General features: G+C 37.5%; 1 protein-coding gene across 1 annotated transcript in view; it reads right to left on the reverse strand.

The window, feature by feature from the left end:
- Positions 1-19,341, reverse strand: part of NET1 (neuroepithelial cell transforming 1) — a 47,492-nt gene that overhangs the window by 12,579 nt on the left and 15,572 nt on the right. Inside the window, exon 3 of the mRNA XM_033208360.1 lies at positions 17,235-17,294. Within this exon, the coding sequence (XP_033064251.1) occupies positions 17,235-17,294 (60 nt within the window). The remainder of the gene's footprint in view (positions 1-17,234; positions 17,295-19,341) is intronic.

Raw genomic sequence — 19,341 nt, forward strand, 5'->3', positions numbered from 1 at the left:
ACAAGCCTAATTATCCAGGAAACCTGCTTTTATCTTACAGAAGTGCAAGCACATTCACAATTATAAAATTATCGAAGTCTTTAAATAGTTCCCACCACTTTTTCTTTTTTTTTTTCTTTTTTTTTTTTTGAGACGGAGTCTCGCTCTGTCGCCCGGGCTGGAGTGCGGTGGGATCTCAGCTCACTGCAAGCTCCGCCTCCCGGGTTCTCGCCATTCTCCTGCCTCAGCCTCCCGAGTAGCTGGGACTACACTACAGGCGCCTGCCACCTCGCCCGGCTAGTTTTTTGTATTTTTTAGTAGAGACGGGGTTTCACCGTGTTTGCCAGGATGGTCTCGATCTCCTGACCTCGTGATCCCCCCGTCTCGGCCTCCCAAAGTGCTGGGATTACAGGCGTGAGCCACCGCGCCCGGCCTACTTTTTCTTAAGACTAGCAGGGTAAATACAGCAGGTGCACTTCTGTTACCTCTCTTCCAGAAGAAAATCTCCCATGAGGTTACAGGTAAACGGGGCTACTTCAGATTTCAAAAGTCAGTATTGCTTAGACTTGGAGGTAGATATTTTTTCTGTATTTTTTAAAAACTTGATCTGTGTACTAGATATTTTATAACAGGTGACTTCTGTTCTCTCTCTATAGAGTATACATAGCATGTATATATTACATATAAGTGTATAACAGGGTCCTTCTCTAAACTGAATTAACTGATCTTGACATAGTCCTCACAGGGGCAAAAGACTGCTTAAAAAGTCTCGCATTTTACAGGTGAAGAAATGAGGCTCACAGAGGTGAAGTGACAATAATGACAATGACCAGTGACAGTCTCCAAATTTCTAGCCTAAATCTTTTCCTCTATGGAACACTACTTTTGTTGGCTTGGCAGGCCTGCTGTGAAGCAGATTTCCTTTTAAACACAAAATTTGTTATTCTATTTGGAATGGTAAAATTTTATACTGTAAACTATAATATGATGCTAGTATGTTGGAAAAATATTTCTATTCTTAGGATTTATTAGAATCAGAGAAATCTATCATATAAAAGTCACTATTCTAGATACTTGGGGAATAAAAAAAATAGGCTTCATATCCGCCAAAGAGACCATTGTGTAAAGGTGGGCCACTTGAAGAGATAACAGAAGACAGCTTTTGCAAATTCAAAACTAAGGTGTGTAGCTAATAAGTGCTACCGGAGTTCCGGAGGAGAAACCACTTCAGGTAGTTTTCTAAGCTAAGACACGGCTGGGAACAATGCCAGGAAGAGGTTTAAGATGTTATGTCTGTGGGGCCTTGAATGTAATACTATTCATAGATTTGAACAAGAGAAAATTTCGAGGAGGATGAGGGAGTGAGCCCACACTGTGGGGTCACGGGCTGCGGGTAAAGATGGAACAGATGGCTGTACTCAACAGGTGAGAGAGATAATGAGAGCCATGTTGTAATAAGATATACATGACTGGTGTTTAAGATGGTTAAAAGATGACTGAAAACATAATGCAAAAATCACAATCGGGCAATAAGAACTTTGCCTAAAGTAGGAGTAGTAGGGAAAAAGGAAAATGATATATGCAAGAAGTCACAGATGCCTAAAATTTTTTAAATAGGAGGGGTAACTGTTAGTGCAAATCAAGAAATAAGAAGGAACAAGCTTTGAAAGAAAATTCTAAGTTACATTTTAGATATACTGAGTTTGAGGCGGTGGAAGAACATGCAAATGAAAATATTCTGCTGGTAGGTGGAAATGTTGGACAAAAACCTGAAAAAGAGGCTGGAGGCTAGATTTAGGCTGGAGAGTCAGATACAGAGATCAAAATCGAAGCTATGGGAGTGAATGAGATGCCTAGGAGAGAAAATTTGGACAAAAAGAACATGGTCCAAGGATCTAACTTTGGAGGAAAGCCAAGGGAAAAAGAATTTTGCAAAAGGAGTAGTTAGAAGGAAAGAAACAAAGCAAAAGCCAAGGGAAGAAAAAAATGTTAATTATAGCAAAGAGGTTAAGGAGTGTAAGAAAAAAGCCACAGATTTAGTGATTACAAGTTTAATGAGAATCTCAAGTGTGCTATTTCAGTGGAGTAAAGATAGAGGCAAATTACAGGCATATTGAAGACTGAATACAGAAGAATAGTGGGCACAGACCATTTATAAAGACAAATAATCTATAAAAAGTAATTGCCTAAGGTTTGCAGGAGAGTTGCTACTTCTTGCAGGAAGGACCACCACTGCCCTTCTGTAGCTACGTGTGTTTTATATATGAGATGATGGTAATAATTCATCTTTCTGCTTTATTTTTTAAAGTAACGGAGATTGGCTCTGTTTCATCATCTACTCTCTATTGTCCAGTCTGCCCTGGGCAGTATGTGTGATGTGGTTGGCCTTAAGAGTGGATGACTGTAGAAGATATTTCCACATAGCATGAAAGTAGAAGCACCTGAGCAATTGTGGACTCCTAGTTTTACGAACAGTGATCTGCCTACATTCTCAGAGCTAATATGAACAGCCTAGGCTAGACCCCAGCAGTTCAGTTCAGTTAGCTTCATCAGTTAAAATACGGCGTAAGTAAGGCCACACTTTACGGCCACATAGTTTCTAAGGGAATAAAGGATGACGTGCAGTGGGAGTTAGGAAAGAAGCAGCTGGGAGTTCTCCTGGGATTCTTACCCAATGTCTGTCTTGAAACTGTTTTTCCACTTAGTTCCGACAGAAATGAGCCAAGATAATGAGGAGAAGGGGATATCTTTCATTCTCTCCTTCAGCTGGGGACCCAAAAGGTAAAGGCAGAAGTCTTTATATGTAAAAACAGAAATAGAAAACAGAAAGGGTATACTGATCACAGCCATGTTCACAAAAGCCCCAGCTCACCAACACTAAAATCTTAGTTTCATTTTGAATGTGCAGGTTTGGGGTCCAAATGTAGACAGCATCTAAAAAAGGAACGATGAACATGTGGAAGTTCAACTAGACTCAAGAATCTTGAGCCTTGTCACAATGCTACAGAAAAGCGGAGGGCTACACAGGTCCTCTGAGACCATTCACCCATCCTCCAGTTTTCTCACAAGGAAACTTAACGGGTAGTGGTGAAAAATAGAAAAATTTAAGGTCTACTTTGTGCTACAGTTCTATACACGTTATCTTATTGAATCAACTCTATAAAGTACTTACTATCTCAGTTTCAGAGATGGAAGAAACTAGGAATGACCAAGTTTAAGAAACGTGTCCAAAGGTACCTCGTTAATCAGTGGCTTAACAGACCTGACTCTGGTCTGCTCAGCTGTTGTGACACTGTCCAGATTAAGATAACCCATGTAAAACCTTCACCACATGTTCTGAGACACACTGAGTGCTCAGTATATGTTAGCTGACTTAACAGTAGACTAAGTTTAAAACCAAAGTCCCCTGAGTCCCAGGCTAGTGGCATTCACTAAATTGCCAATACTTTTATAGAGGAAACCATAAAAACGTTTGAGAGATTAGCTGCCTTATAGCCTTTTTATAACAAGACATGAGGTAGGTAAAAAGATAATAAAATAGTTCCAGTTGTTTAAGTTTAGAAGAGTTTTTTTTTTTTTTTTTTTTTTGAGCTAGAGTTTTGCTCTTGTTGCCCCGGTTGGAGTGCAATGGCATGATCTCAGCTCACCACAACCTCCGCCTCCCGGTTTCAAGCGACTCTCCTGCCTCAGCCTTCGAGTAGCTGGGATTATAGGCATGTGCCACCATGCCTGGCTAATTTTTGTATTTTTAGTAGAGATGGGGTTTCACCATGTTGGTCAGGCTGGTCTTGAACTCCTGACCTCAGGTGATCCACCTGCCTTGGCCTCCCAATGTGCTGGGATTACAGGCATGAGCCACCATGTCTGGCCCAGAAGAGTTTTTTTCTTTCCTTTTTTTTTTTTTTTTAAAGACAAGAGTCTTGCTCTGTTGTCCAGGCTGGAGTGCTGTGGCACAATCCTAGCTCACTGTAACCTCTGCCTCCTGGGTTCAAGTGATTCTCATGCCTCAGCCTCCCGAGTGTGTCACCACGCCTGGCTAATTTTTGTAATGTTAGTGGAGACAGGGTTTCACCATGTTGGCCAGGCTGGTCTTGAACTCCTGGTCACAGGTGATCCACCTGCCTCAGCCTCCCAAAGTGCTGGAATTACAAGCATGAGCCACCCTGCCTGGCCAACAGCAACTATTTGTATAACTTTCTACAAACGGTGTAACTTTCTACAAATGGCATAACTGAGGCACAGATTGGTTAGCGTCTTTTGTGCAGAACATCTAGAATTTATAAACTTAACTGAGTTATGTAAAGGTAAAGAGAAAGATAATGTTTCTCTTATGTATAGAAAAGGAGTGTTAGGTTACTTACCTGTTCTCCCCCTTTCAAGTGAAAAACTGTTTGGAATTTAGAAATAAATTAGTGCTTAGGAATAATCATTAATTTTTTTGGTCTAGGCATTATTATTTACTTTTACCTGGAACAATAACAAGCAACTGGAAATTAGACTAGGGAAGTCATACTACAGGCAAAGAGAAAACAAAATCTAAGTTCTCTGCTGCCCTCTGCCTGAGATACGGTGAAATGCAATTGTCAACCTATTTTTTAACTGTATTTTTAAGGACATTATATAGATGACTACATAAACAAGTTCTTAATTTGTGGAAAAATATGACCAGTAAAATCTGTATTTTCAGTCTTTGTACAGACTTCATGCCTTACATTACTAAATTAAACATATATTTTAAAATGATACAAGTATATGAAAAAGATTCCACAATTCACAAGAAATATTTTAAGAACTTTTTCTAAATATGAGAAAACTACATTCCATTTTAAAACTCTAGAGTTCAAGATTACAAGCATATACTCTGTATCTCACTAAAAATAGGTTAAAAAATTTAAAATCTTACTAAAAAGGAAGTATTAATTGAAAAGTAGAACTTTTAAGAAACCAGAGTTCCAAAATATCTAGTAATAACTTAAAAACAAAAAGAGTTACATTTGAACTGGATGAGTATGAAAGAAATTAGTAATGAAGTTATATGTGGATTTGAGTCTCCAAGCTTAGTACTAAGAATTTGATTTGGGGGGAAAAAAATCAGTTCAGGCCAATTAAGTATTATTAGACACACTTTAAACAAAATAGTCTCATATGCTAGTAAGTTTAGTATTGTCAAAACAATGGTTCTTTTGTGCGACGACAACACAAATAGCCAATCCAATGGGATATCAGCACTGTTAGTGGTGACTTTTTATTTCAGGTAACAAATAACTTCCGGTATAACGTAAGATCACTTATTCTTCTGTAACAGGCTGTTGAATGGGATTCCTTCCATTTTTCCCTGAACTTCAGTTAAGGCCCCAAACTAAAGACAAAACGATATTGTGTCTTGTGCCCAGCCTCCTGTTTTCTCAGCCCAATTTGACATTGCCATAGCAACTGGCTCCCCACAGGACTGACCCCACAGTCCCTTGCCTCAGCTGCACTGTGCATCTCTTGCCTTCCACCCTGGGCTTCTTGGATGCTGCTGTGTGGCATGTGCACACGTGTAGCCATGAGCGTGTACAATGGACACCCGAAAGGCCACTTGCTGACTAATGGGGCACAGGAGCTGCAGGATAAAAGCTCTCCTCGTCAGTCCCTTGAGAGGAGAAGTCTGTGGTGTGTTTTACACAGCTCTTCAGAGGGTTCCGGTGAGATCTACCCCACTGCCCATGGTAGTGACAACTTAATTAGACACTGCGTGGGCCTCCTCTCTTTCACTTCCCTAGCTTGTTTCCTGGGATCACACCTCAAGAAAAGACCACCTGTCAATGAGTCCTCGTTTTAGGCTCTGATTTCTGGAGGGAGAACCTAGGCTAAAATATGGACACTGAGAATGGTCCTAGAGATCAGAAACAGGTCCTAGAGATCAGGATGGGACTCTGAAACAGACTCACTCACTAGTAAAATGGTGACAAGGACTACAGGCATGAATAGGGATGAGACACCGAGTAGTGAGGCAATGCCTTACATAGTAGTGGTGACAAATGAACAAGAGAGGGGCAGTGGTAATTGTAATGATTGTAGTGTTGGCTGGCTTTGGTTAACTGCTTTAAAAGATTTGAAAAAGCAGCTGAGAGAACTTTCATAATCTTCTCAGCACCATGGTGGGAATAGCTAAGCGGGAGTCCCTGAAATTTCACCCCTTACACCTGGGCCAGGATGGTAAGTCAGAAGCAGTACTGCACACCAGGAGAAAATGCAGAGATTAGCCATCAAAGTTACAGACTGCACAAGTGATAGTCTCACTAGATTCTCATTCCATTTATCTGAGTGCCTCTTACAATGAGATGGACTGTGGTAAATGACAGTGGACCACTGTAAACTTAAGCGGTAGTTCTAGCCTTAGCTGCTTTGTGCAACATGTCGAGTCTACTGGAGCAGACCAACAAATCATCTAGCATTTGTTACATGGTTCTCGTTACTGATCGGGCCTATGTGCTCTTTTCAATCCCCATTAGTAAGAAGGGTCAAAAGTAGTTAGCTTTTAGGTGGGGAGGACAGCAGCCTGTGTTTGCTCATGTCCTGAAGCTGTTCACTTTTTGTTTTCTATCACAAAGTCAGCAAGGACCTGGATATTCCACAGAACATCATACAGGTCCACTATATTAAGAACATTATACCAAAAAGACCTGGTGAAAAGGAAGTGGAAAGTATTTTGGATATCCCAGTAAATCAAACGCATGCCACAAAAATTCAGGGGTTGCCATGTTGGAAAAGTTTTAATAGATCCAACGACCTGAGGCTTTCTGGGATCTCCCCTGTACAGGAAAGGACAGGTGTTGCACCTTGCATCTCCTAGGCACAGTACTAGCAGGACTCTTCATCTTCTGCAGGGAATATCTGCTATATTTGGGAATGTTGCTGTGATAGTTTTGAGTAGGTCCCAGAGCAACAGAGGTCTCTGTAGCAGGACCTTCAGGCTCTGGTGCAAACTGCCCTGCTGTTCAGGCCATATGACCTGGTATATATCACATCAAGGTTGGGGTATTTATGGTAGACAAAGATGCTATGTGATGCTCTGGCAAGGCCAGGAAGAGAACTGCAATGCAGAGCCTTAGGGCTCCAGAGCAAAGCTATGCCTTCCACGGCAGAAAATGACTCCGGTTTGAAAAGAAGCCCCAGGTGTGGGGCAGACCTAGTTAGAGTGAGGCCCTGGCTACGAACATCATTTAACTCTGCTAGCAGAGGTGGCCAAAACAAACAGGGTCAAATCAACTGAATCACAAGGTTGGGAAGTACAGCAGCAATCTGTTATACAAAGGAAATAGTCCATTTGTGATTGGCTTAAGGAAGACCAAAGGGCATCAGTATAACATGAACAGATGGCCCAGACTGCCATGTAACCTAGTACATTACACTGGTACTTCTTCAACTCCTCATTTAGGGGTGGAGTAGGTCTCTAAAACCACTGAGAGAAAAATCGGGCCCTCATTCACACATGAATTAGCTTCATATGTTGCTATGAGCAGACAATGGACCACTACTGCACTGCATCCCATTCAGTGGTAATCCTAAAGAGAGTGGCAAGGGAGAACACTTCCAGTGTCAGCAGTGCACTTGGTTGTTCACTGTGTGAAGGGAGAAATGGCGTGACATACAGATAGACACAGGCTCCTGGGCAGTGGCAAATGGGGTGGCTGATTGATTGGTCAGGAGCTTGGAAGGAACCAAGAATGAAAAGGTAGAAATCAGTTTTGGAGAAGAGGCATATGGATGGGCCTATGAGAACAGCCACAAAGTGGAAGGACCCTTGTCTCTCATGTTAACGCTTATTGAAGACTCTAAGGTGCCAGTGATTGACGTTGTGGATTCCAGTGCTGGTGCAACAGACCCGTGAGCACAGGAGCCACAATGGCAGGCAGGAAGGTTCAGTGTACTCCATCAGCAGGGGCGCTCTTTTACCAAGGCTGCTTTAGTCACTGCCACTGGTGAATGCCTAACCTGCCAGCAGCTGAGAAATGACGCTGGTCTATAGTTTTCTTTTCTTGTAGTGTTGGCTTTGGTTATCAGGATAATACTGATCTGTTAGAATGGCTTAGAAAGTATTCCATTGTCTTTGATTTTCTGAAAGAGTATGAGAAGGATTAATGTTAATTCTTTTCTAAATGTTTGGTAGAATTTACCAGTAAAGCCATCTCATTCAGAGTTTTTCTTTGTTGAGAGGTTTTTGATTACAGAGTCAATCTTTTTACTAGTTATAGGTTTAGTCAGATTTTCTCTCCATCATTCAGTCTTGGTAGATTGTGTGTTTCTAGGAATTTGTCCATTTCATCTAGATTATCCACTTTTTGGCATACAATTATTCACAGTACTTTTATTAATATTGTGCTTTTTATTTCCGTACAATATGGTAGTAATATCCCCACTCTCATTTTACTAATTTGAGTCTTCTCTCTGTTTTTCTTAGTCAGTCTACCTAAAGGTTTGTTTTGTTAATCTTTCCAGAGAACCATATTGTGGTTTTACTCTATTGTTTTTTTGATTCTATATTTATTCCACCGTTTTTAATTAATTTCCTTCCATCTGCCAGCTTTGGGTTAAGACTCCTTTTCTTTTTATTACCTCCTTAAGGAATAAAGTTAGGGTACTGATTTGAGATATTTCTTACTTTTTAATGTAAAGTGTTTACACCTATAAGTGTCTCTCTCAGCAATGCTTCTGTTGCATTCCGTAAGTTTTAGCATGTTATGTTTTCATCTCTATTTGAAGGTATTTTCTAATTTCCCTTGTGATTTGTTTTGACTAATTGGTTGTTTATAATAATGAGTTGTTTAATTTCCACATACTTATAAATTTTTAAATTTCCTTTTGTTACTGCTTTTTAGTTTCACTCTGTGTGTTCAAAAAAATGGTCTGTATGATTTCAATCTTTATAAATGTATTAAGACTTGTTTTGCAGCCTGACATATGGTCTATCCTGGAATGTTCTATATGCACTTGAGAAAAATGTATAATTTACTGTTGTTGGGTGAAGTGCTCTGTATGTCTGTTAGGTCCATTTGGTCTGAGTGTTGTTTAAATCTTCTACTTCCTGATTTTCTGTCAGGTTGTCTATCCCAATAGTTGGTAAAAATTAAGATACTAGGGAAAATATAGAGTTGAAAAGGGTACTCGGGTATGAATATTATCATAAACTGATAGAATAGTATCCATTTGTCAAACATTTTGGAAGGCAAATAGACAATATTAACAAAACTAAAACTTGCAACTCACTTCTAAACATCTATTAATAGAGACACAAACATGGTCTCTCCTTGTGCACAAGAAGGTAAACTGCAGCACTGTTTTTAATATGAAAAAAATAAGAAATATACAAAAAATAGCCAGTCTTAAAAGACTGGTTAAATAGATTATGGTACCTTAACACACTATGGAATACAATATAGCAACCAAGAAGAATTAGGGAGCCTGCTTTATATGTACCAATAAAACATAAATTTAAAAAAGCAAGCTATAGCATATATACACAATAATCACATATCTGTAGTCATTACACATACTGTGTGAAAAAGGATAAATAAAAACAAAACGACCTGGACAAACATCAAATAATAACTGGATACTTCAGAGGTTGAAGGCAGTAAAAGAGGTCTTTAAAAAAAGTTTCAATTTTTTGCCAGAACAATGTATTCATATACTAAAAAGGAGACATAAGTATTTAAATGCATTGCAGTCTAGGAATGATTAAGCTTAAAGATAAATAGCTCTGTATTGTTCAATGGCTTCTCGGAGTACTAATCGGGAATAATTGTTTTGTATTTAACTTTTATATTTTTGGCCAAGAGCACCATTTTCTTATATCAACACCTGAACCAGCAGTTGGCTTTCTTTTTTGGACCTCTGTCACAGCAAAACAATGTTTTCTTATCGTATAAGGCAACCAGTAGAAATCATAGCTAAGTCAAAGTGCAGGTGGAGGGCAACAGTAAGCTAGGTAAGTGACTAGGTTTCACATGGCAGCTGGCTTCACACTACTCAAATCTGTGCCTTGCAACATTATCAAATTACCTGTCATGGTTCTAAAGAGGCTGTTTCTCCAAAGTGGTGTTTGGAATGTTAAGTCAGAAACTGCCAAGACATTATTATAATTATAAGCAATCACAATGCTTTGAAAATTATTTATCATTTATATGTTATTTTATTAGGACTAAAACACTTATTATTATGTTTAATCTAAAAATGGCAGAGTATACCAATACTCAAAATATAACCCCAGGCTGGGCGCGGTGGCTCGCGCCTGTAATCTCAGCACTTTGGGAGGCTGAGGCAGGTGGATCACGTGAGGTCAGGAGATTGATACCAGTCTGACCAACATGGTGAAACCCTGTCTCTACTAAAAACACAAAATTAGCCCGGCTACTTGGGAGGCTGAGGCAGGAGAATCACTTGAACCTGGGAGGCGGAGGTTGCAGTGAGCCGAGATGGAGCCACTGCACTACAGCCTGGGCAACAAGAGCAAAACACCGTGTGCAAAAAAAAAAAAAAATATATATATATATGTGTGTGTGTGTGTGTGTATATGTGTATATATATGTGTGTGTGTATACATATGTGTATATATGTGTGTGTATACATATGTGTGTATATGTGTATATATGTGTGTATACATATGTGTATATATATGTGTGTGTGTGTATATATATACACATAGCCTTTTAACTTCTAGGGAAACTGAGATCCTAAATTTGAAGCTTCAGAAAAAGAATAAACTTGAAAACCTTTTTTTAGAAGTGTTCTGGTTTGTGTTATGATCATTAACTATCAGAGTTAAAGAACTTAAAAGTCACAAAAATATGCTCAGTATTACTCGTGCCAGTGTTATTTCACATTAACAAAGTCAACAATCACTTTTGACTCTTTCCTATCAAAATAAAAAGGAAAGGTTGTAGTTGCTAACATACATAGCTGAGAAACACATTTGGAAAACTAATACTATGTTCTTTAAAAATGAAGAATTGTATATATAATACAGAAGCAAGTCAGCCTAATAAGAAAAGGTTGAAATTTTACCTAGAGAAAAATCTGATAAACAATCACAGCTTCAAGACAAAATAGCTAATGATCCATAACATGAAAATTCAATTGGCATCAGAGTTAAATTCTTCATATAAGGTATCCAAAGTCCAAATACATAATACAATGATCATGTTACATGCTTATGTAAGTCCAAGGTCTTATGTCATTCATTTGACCTGTATTATTAATACTTCATTCATTCATTCAATATTTACTATTTTTTTTATATATCTCAGGCACAGAAGCAAATAAAGTAGAATGGCTCCTAGCAATAGGCATCAAATAATCGTACTAACAGATTATGTTTAGCTTATTACATAAAAATTGTTGTATTTAGATGTAAGTCCAAGCAAAAATCAGGGGGAGGGAGTAATAACTTTAAGAATGTCACATTCTAGTTTTTAACTCTGGCTATACAGGAGAATCACCTGGTATCTTTAAAAAATAAAAAGAAAAATCAAATGTTCCTAGGTCCCAATGTCACCTATCCTCATTTCCTCCCCTATTCCTCCATTCATATATGGAATTGGTCTGGAATAGGGTCCCATAGCACACTTCTGCTACACAAGCCGCCCTCAGGTGACTCTGACCTGCAGCCAGGGTTGAGTATCTCTGTTTTAGTCAATCATTATTTTCAAAGTATAAATACAGTTTAATCTACTGGGATCATCAGAACTTCAAGCCTTTTGTTTGATTCACTATTTGTTACTGAGCAGGGTTTTCTATAGCTCTGAAAAGGTAAAAGTTAACTCTGTAGAAAACTCATGGCAATGCAAATAAATTTTGTAGGTAGAGATGCAGATGAGGATATTAATATTTTATATATAATTTGGTAATCTCAGTCCACCATTCTTTCCTTCAGTGATTAGTGTATGTCAGTGTTTGCTAGTCCTTTGATCAGCTTTTCTATAATATTGGGTAACTCATTAATAAGTTAATTCTTTGACAGGTCTTTACTTTTAAAGAAAAAAAAAAACAAAACAGAGCAAGTAGCATAACCAAAAAAAAAAAAAAAAAAGGAAAACCCACAAATAAAATCCACAACAAAGAGAAAGATTACCCTTAAACCTCAAAATATGAGCAGAGTGACAAACCAGACAGTTATGAGGCCCACAAAGTATTAGCATTTGTGCATGATGAGGCAGAGGGACGGCATGGGGCTTTTCTGATGGCCCCGAGAACAGGAGAATCCCTTCAACCTCCCCTGAAGCCTCAATGGCATACTAGTCTCAGAATAGCAGCCTAATTTGGGAAAGGCTCTGAAGGATCCTGTTCTCAGGCTGAGAGCAAGAACAATGCCATGCAAATAGGTGCTGGAGCAATCTGGCCCATGTAAACTCTCGAAACTGAATCTTCTCTGAGAAAAACTCCTAGGAGTAGACTCCAGACTGAGAAGAACAGGGCAACAGAAGCAAAGACAAGAAAAGTTCCAGATAAAAGAGAAAGGGAGCAGAAAAGATCCCAGAAAGGATGAAACCATACTTTGAAAAAATCACCTTGTGAATATAACACAGGAGGGAGCTCTAGAGTTATGAAGCTGAAAAGGCTATTCTGGCCTATTCCTCTCACCATACAGGAAACTTACTGCACTGAAAAATGAGCAACAGAAATATTAAGAATTCCACTTAAAACTATTATAAAGAAACGGAGACTGGAGTAGAATCATGTCTCTACAGCGTGAAGTAAATTAAGAAAATTACAGAAGCTATGAAAAAACGTAAAGACTCAGAAATTAGGTGACTGGAGAAGGAATTGAAATGAGAGGTAATAGAACTAAGAATTAAAAATAAGAAAATTATTTCAGAATGAAAAGTACAATGCCTAATGCATTAGGGAAAAAAGGAGGATGGCTTTAAAAATAAAAAGATAAAAAGTTTTGAGAAAAAGTAATAAATAGAAAAGATTTTAAAAGATGAAGATCCAACAAAACATAAAGGGTACAGAGGGGAAACAAAATAGAATAAATACCAAAAAGTATAATTCAAGAAAAAAAAAGTTCCTAAAACAAAAGATGACCTGAAACTACATATTTATTATGACTTTGAACAGACATATTTTATGCCAGAACACAATGGAGTAAAATATTAAATATACTCAATGAAAGAAAAGGTGAGCCAGGAGTTTCATATGCATCCAAATGAACCTTCAAATATAAAGGTTGCAAACAAACTGAAAAGAACATGCAATGTGCAAGTACTTGGGGAACACCACGAACACTGCCTGAGAATCTACTCAACTCCGGGGCAGGGGTCAGCAAACTTCTTCTGTGAAGGGCCAGAGAGTCAATACTTTTGGCTTTATAGGTCCTATGGTTCCTGTCACAACTGCTCAGCCCAGATGCTGCAGTGTTTACGAAGGCAGCTATAAACAAAACATTGACAGACCAGTCACATATGGCTTGTGGTCATGGTTGCTGACCCCTGTACTAGAGAATGAGCTTCAGAAGCAAAAACAAACAACAAACAAACAACAAACAACAACAAAAAAACTAGAAAGGACTCAACATGAGGACTGGTGCTGAGAATTAAATATATATTTACCCATAGAATTAAGACTACCTGATGGTTAGCAGGGTCTACAGTATAGCTTGTAATGGCTAAAAGCTCTGACAAACTATTTTTAAAAATGGGAGGAAAGTGGTGAATGTACATGAAAAGTAAAATAAGCTCACTTCCTGCCTTAAATGCATAATTATAACTACAAGTCAAGCAATAGTACTTCAAATCAGAAGAGAAAGAGGGTAGGGAGAAGTACTAGTTAACTAAAATACTGCTCATACGGATTAACCCATTTATAGTAGCCCAAAAGGCATTACATAAGGTATCAGTATAATGATAACCATTAGAACAAAAACACAAACCTACTTAAATATCAAAAGATATACCAAAGCAAAGAGCAAACATACAAACAAAACATAATGAAAGACAGTAGGCTACATACAGTTCATCCAATAAAGTGGAATACTATATATATGTATATATATATATATATAGTTGCTTATGTATTTTAAAAGTGGAAGAATAAACCATAAAATTAAAAAAAAAGATTTCATCTGAAAGAGGGAGTAGGGTAGAAGAGTCAGGAATAGGAACAAGAATCCTCTGTAGAATGACTTCAAAAATCCAAATAATTTTGTCACACAATTATAAGATAAATTTAAAAAGCAGTAATTCTTAAACGATAAAAAATTTTTAAAAACCAAATGAGCTGCTGGTGTAATTACACACAGAAGTTAGTGTAATAATTTAAAAACACAGTAATTTGACTGTTCATCCCTACTATGTTACAACCTAAAGGTTTAAAAAAAGCTGAAAAATGCAAGAAAACATAAAATGTTTTCAGTAATCATTAATAGTTATGCAAGCTGTTGTCTTTGAACTGTGGTATAAATCAAATCAGTGTCTCTGGACTTTTGGTGAAGTTGAAGGAACTCTACATAGTAAGACTGATAAGATTAAGTTAAATCCCTTTATCTTTGAATTTGAAATTTCAATATAAATTCCTATTTTGTTTTTTTAAATTAGATTTATCTCCTAGCCCTATTCATTAAAAAGGCCTACCAACAATGACTAATCCAGTAGAAGGGAGTATTACTAATGCCCAGATTTTAGCCTCTACCATTTCCCAAAGCAGCCAGACTCCTTTGAGAAATGGCTGATTCCAGGCATAGAGCATAAAAATAGGATCTGCAATAATTTGTCATCCTAAAAGGCAAGGAGGCTATTAAGCCACTGGATGTGAGATAAAGGTCATGTCAAAAGACACAGGAACCATCCTGAAATAGCATCCAACAGCCAAAGACTGATATGTGAGGCATCCGTAAGAGTAACTAAAATGAGGCCAGGTATGGTGGCTCATGCCTGTAATCCCAGCACTTTGGGAGGCCGAGGTAGGAGCACTGCTTGAGGCTAGGAATTTGAGGCCATCCTGGCCAACATAGTGAGACCCTGTCTTTTCTACAAAACAAAATTAAAAAAAAAACTGAATCCATGTAAAACAAGTATTTATATGCATTAGTTCATAATACTAAGAAGAAAAAGAAATCATTACTTTCAGAGAAAGATAATGAATAGAACTCATTATTTTTGAAAACTGATAAAGGAAAAGAATCAAGCACTTGTTCTGCTCTGACTATAAATCAGAACTTCAGAGTAATCAAATGGCTAATAAGGGGAATTTTCTCTTTACAGAAGTATTCCAGTTAATAAACAGAGTCTGATAAAGACATGTCATCACCTTGCAACCTCCAAGAAAAAAATGCATGTAGGCAATGAACATCCATTTTGAGAGCATCACAGAAAGGCATTATATACTTTTTGAGGTAAGTACATGGCCCAAAACAACCACACTGGATCAGGTCTCTAGATCTAATTACCAACTTCTCAGAAATACAGGAAAAAGAGGAACACAGTCAATGATATCATGGGGATGCAATCGTAAATATTCAGGCTATAAAAAGATATATAGGAAAACCCTGCATGTCATGTTTCTTCAACAACAAAAAATTCCAAGAAAATAGTTAGAGGGGAAACCAATGAACTAAAAGAAACTTAAGAGATATAGTTAATCACAATGTATGTGTCTTATTTGGACTACAAACAGACAAAATGAACCCAAAACCAATACAAACAAAAAAACCAAAAAACCAAAAAACAAAAAACTAAACAAACAAAAAACCCCACAAAAACACACAAACAGGTTCAAGAAAATGCATGAATTCTGAACTGAATCTGATATTAAGGAATTATTGTTATTTGTACTGTTTTGTAGAAAGTGTATTTTATTGTTTTTAAAAAGTTCTTATCTAAGGCCCAGCATGGTGACTCACACCTGTGAGTTTGAGACCAGCCTGGCCAACATGGCAAAACCCCATCTCTACTAAAAATACAAAAATTATCCGGGCATGGTGGCACACACCTGTAGTCTCAGCTACTCAGGAGGCTGAGGCAAGAGAATCGCTTGAACCCAGGAGGCTGAGGTTGCAGGGGGCCGAGACTGCACCACTGTACTCCAGCCTGGGAGACAGAGCGAGTCTCCATCTCAAAAAAAAAAAAAAAAAAGTTCTTATCTCAGACAATAAATAAATAGAATGGAATATTTGCAGATGAAAGGACATGACATCTAGGATTTGCTTCAAAATAATCCATATATTGATAATTGCTAAAGCTTAGTTGAAGACCATGTATTTTACTGTGGCAAACTATAAATACTATTTCTGTATTTGATTTGAAACATACCTAAAAATAATCAAGGTTGTCATTTCATACTTTTTTCTTTTTTTGAATACAAGATATTTTAAATGCAACTAAAACTGTTTTGCAAAATGCCTAAAACTTAAAACACATAATTCTTCTATGAAGACACTGTGTACTCAAAATAAGAAAAAAACTGACTTGCTGGATTTGCTAAAATGTTGATGAGCAGATTATAAAAATTTAACTTTTAGAAAATATCTTGTCTTTAAAAAGAAACAGCAGCTGCTGCTGTTAAACATAATATGAAACATTTTTAAAAATCGCATTTAAAAATGTATAACTCTTTTATAACCTTAGAAAAAGACTCTCCAAAACCAAGATGCTACAATAAAATTTGCCAACCGGCAAAAATGATGTTAGTAATTCCAAAGATACTAGGTTTTGGGACTTACACACAATTTCATATAGGAAAACTTCAAGTATTTTAAAGTGTGTGCTGAGTGTTAGTTTATCCTATGTCACATACTTGAAGCCCACGGGCCACATATGACCTACAGACAAGCTATTTTGCTTGCATGTATTTTTTAAGAAAAATGGACTCAACATTTAAAATTCAGATTTCACATAAAAATCCAGGTTTTGACAGTCCTACATGTGACAATGGGCTAGAACCCGGGGCTCTCTTTTCACCACTGGCCCTCTCGTCCCTCCTTCCTTCACACAGATTACACAGCCTGTCTCCTTAGGCATTTGTGTTTGTGATCAGTAGTTATAGCCTAATATTTTGAGAGTAGTTTCTCCCTCATTCTTAACAAAGAAGCAGAATAGCAAAAAAGACGGTGTCTGTGAGCTAATATTATTCACTTTTGCACTTACAAAATGAAAAAAAAAAAAACCCCAAAAAACAAAAAACCCAAACCAGCATTCATTATTCTTGTAGCACAGAAATAAAATGCTATCTGCATATTTTTAAATGCTTTTCTTTAACAGGGCAGCAGGGCTTACCTTCAGATCAAGGCTGCTAAGGCTTACAACATCATCATCTTTCTCTCTGCGTTTTCTTTTCTAAAAGAAAAAAAGATATTTCATTCTCATATAAAAGGAATGCATATTACATCACAAAACAAAGACTCTAGAAAACTAAAAAAATCAATTTTAAAAAGTTAAGCCTTTGGCTATAGTCACAAGAAAACTACTTTGAGGCCAGGTGCGGTGGCTCACGTCTGCAATTTCAGCACTTTAAGAGGCTGAGGTGGGGGGAGAGTCTGAGGTCAGGAGTTCAAGACCAGCCTGTCCAACGTGGTAAAACCCCGACTGTATTAAAAATACAAAAAAAAAAAAAAAAAAAAAAAATTAGCTGCACATGGTGACAGATGCCTGTAGTCCGAGCTACTTGAGAGGCTGAGGCAGGAGAATCGTTTGAACCTGGGAGGCAGAGGTTGCAGTAGATGAGATTGCGCCACTGCCCTAAGAAGCAGATTATGTTGAGGGACGTTCATGAATTGTCTTTGGAATAGATACTGTCTAAACAGTCTCCCCTGACAGAGTCATCACTGCTGTGAAGTGGCTACCCTATTAAAACACTACTTAAGTTTTTCAGAAGAGAATCTTATGTAAATCAAGGGCTGTCGGTACTTGTTAGAGAAAAAGTAAAAATTTTTAAAATATAAAACCAGCCAGTTTTCTTTTTTTTTTTTTTTTTTAAGGAACACATTATTTATCTTGGGGGCAAGGTCGTCACTAGAAAAGAAAATCCTTTTCTCATGGCCCAGAGTAGTTAAGATTTGTTGCCGGAGGCAGGATTGATTAACTGGAAGGTGAACAGCCATGTATGTCCCTGCAGTACTTTCCACTTACCATTTATCACTTTCATTCAGCCCTGCTGGTGCCAGCAGTGGCAAAACTGTGTACATATCTACCGTTTCTGGTACTTAATCAATACTGAATAAGCACCCATGAGTAACACTTTATTCTCCCATATCTCAAAATAACTTTTCAGGTTACCTACACTGCTTAGCTCTTGGGAACTCTTAAGTGACTAGTTAGGGTTCCCTTCAACTTCCTGGCCCCACAGTAAGGAGAAACTGCTGGGAATTGAATCAAAATTGAGCAAGATAGGGCCAATAGAGAAGAAGAAAAAAAAAAAAAAGGAAAGGCAAAGTCCAGATAGAAGTGGAGAAAGTAATAGAGCCAGGCGGCCTCAGAAAGCAAGTTACCATAAAAACAATACGAAGGAGGGCTGTGAAGTCAGAAAAGCTATCTGAACCAAGATTTTGTGTACAAGTTGAAAACTAAATTCACACTAAAATGGAACAGAAAATTCTCAAAGTCAAATTCTACACAATATCACTCTATGAAAAAAGAAAACAAGGAACAGAATCTATCCCCTAGGAAATGATTGCACACCAGGAAGAAATGCTCAAAGAAGCAGAGCAAAATTATAACACACTGTTTTGAATTGAGCTAAAAGACATTAGGAAAATGATCTAAGACATGAAAGAACAATATACATCAGAATTGAGGTGATGGAACTCAAGAAATATTTTATTGATCCCTAGGTCATACCCAGAAGATACAGAAATTATGAATAATATGATCCCAGGTTTGAAAAGCCAACTAACCAAAAATCTTGCTTGTGTATTTATCTGTGAACCTGTTTGTGTATATTAATGATATGAGCAAAATACAGAAGGATACATATGGTACTGTTGACATGGTTAGAGCAGAGCCTGGGAATGGACTAATACGGAGAAGGAGAGAAGAGGGGGAGGAAACTGCCTAGCAAAATAAGACTGTACTGAGGGGAAGAAAGCACATATATGATCATACTTAGGCATTTATATGAAATTGTATTTTGAATCATTTTTGCTATTTTTCCCAAATAAGCATAAGAATCATGATCTATTTGTACATACTTTATTTATATCTATTTGTACATACTTTATTTATATATGTATTATGAGCTAATAAGTTTTAAGTACAAAAAGAACCAATTTTCTGTTGTCACTTCACACAAAATTAAATGCCTCTGTAAAGTTCTGCTATAAAAATAAGAGTCCCTCTATGCTGAGATTAATAGCAGAAAACCATTCATTATATATATTAAATATAT

This window comes from Trachypithecus francoisi, unplaced genomic scaffold (genome assembly GCF_009764315.1).
Source record: "Trachypithecus francoisi isolate TF-2019V2 unplaced genomic scaffold, Tfra_2.0 Lachesis_group9, whole genome shotgun sequence".
Classification (NCBI taxonomy): domain Eukaryota; kingdom Metazoa; phylum Chordata; class Mammalia; order Primates; family Cercopithecidae; genus Trachypithecus; species Trachypithecus francoisi.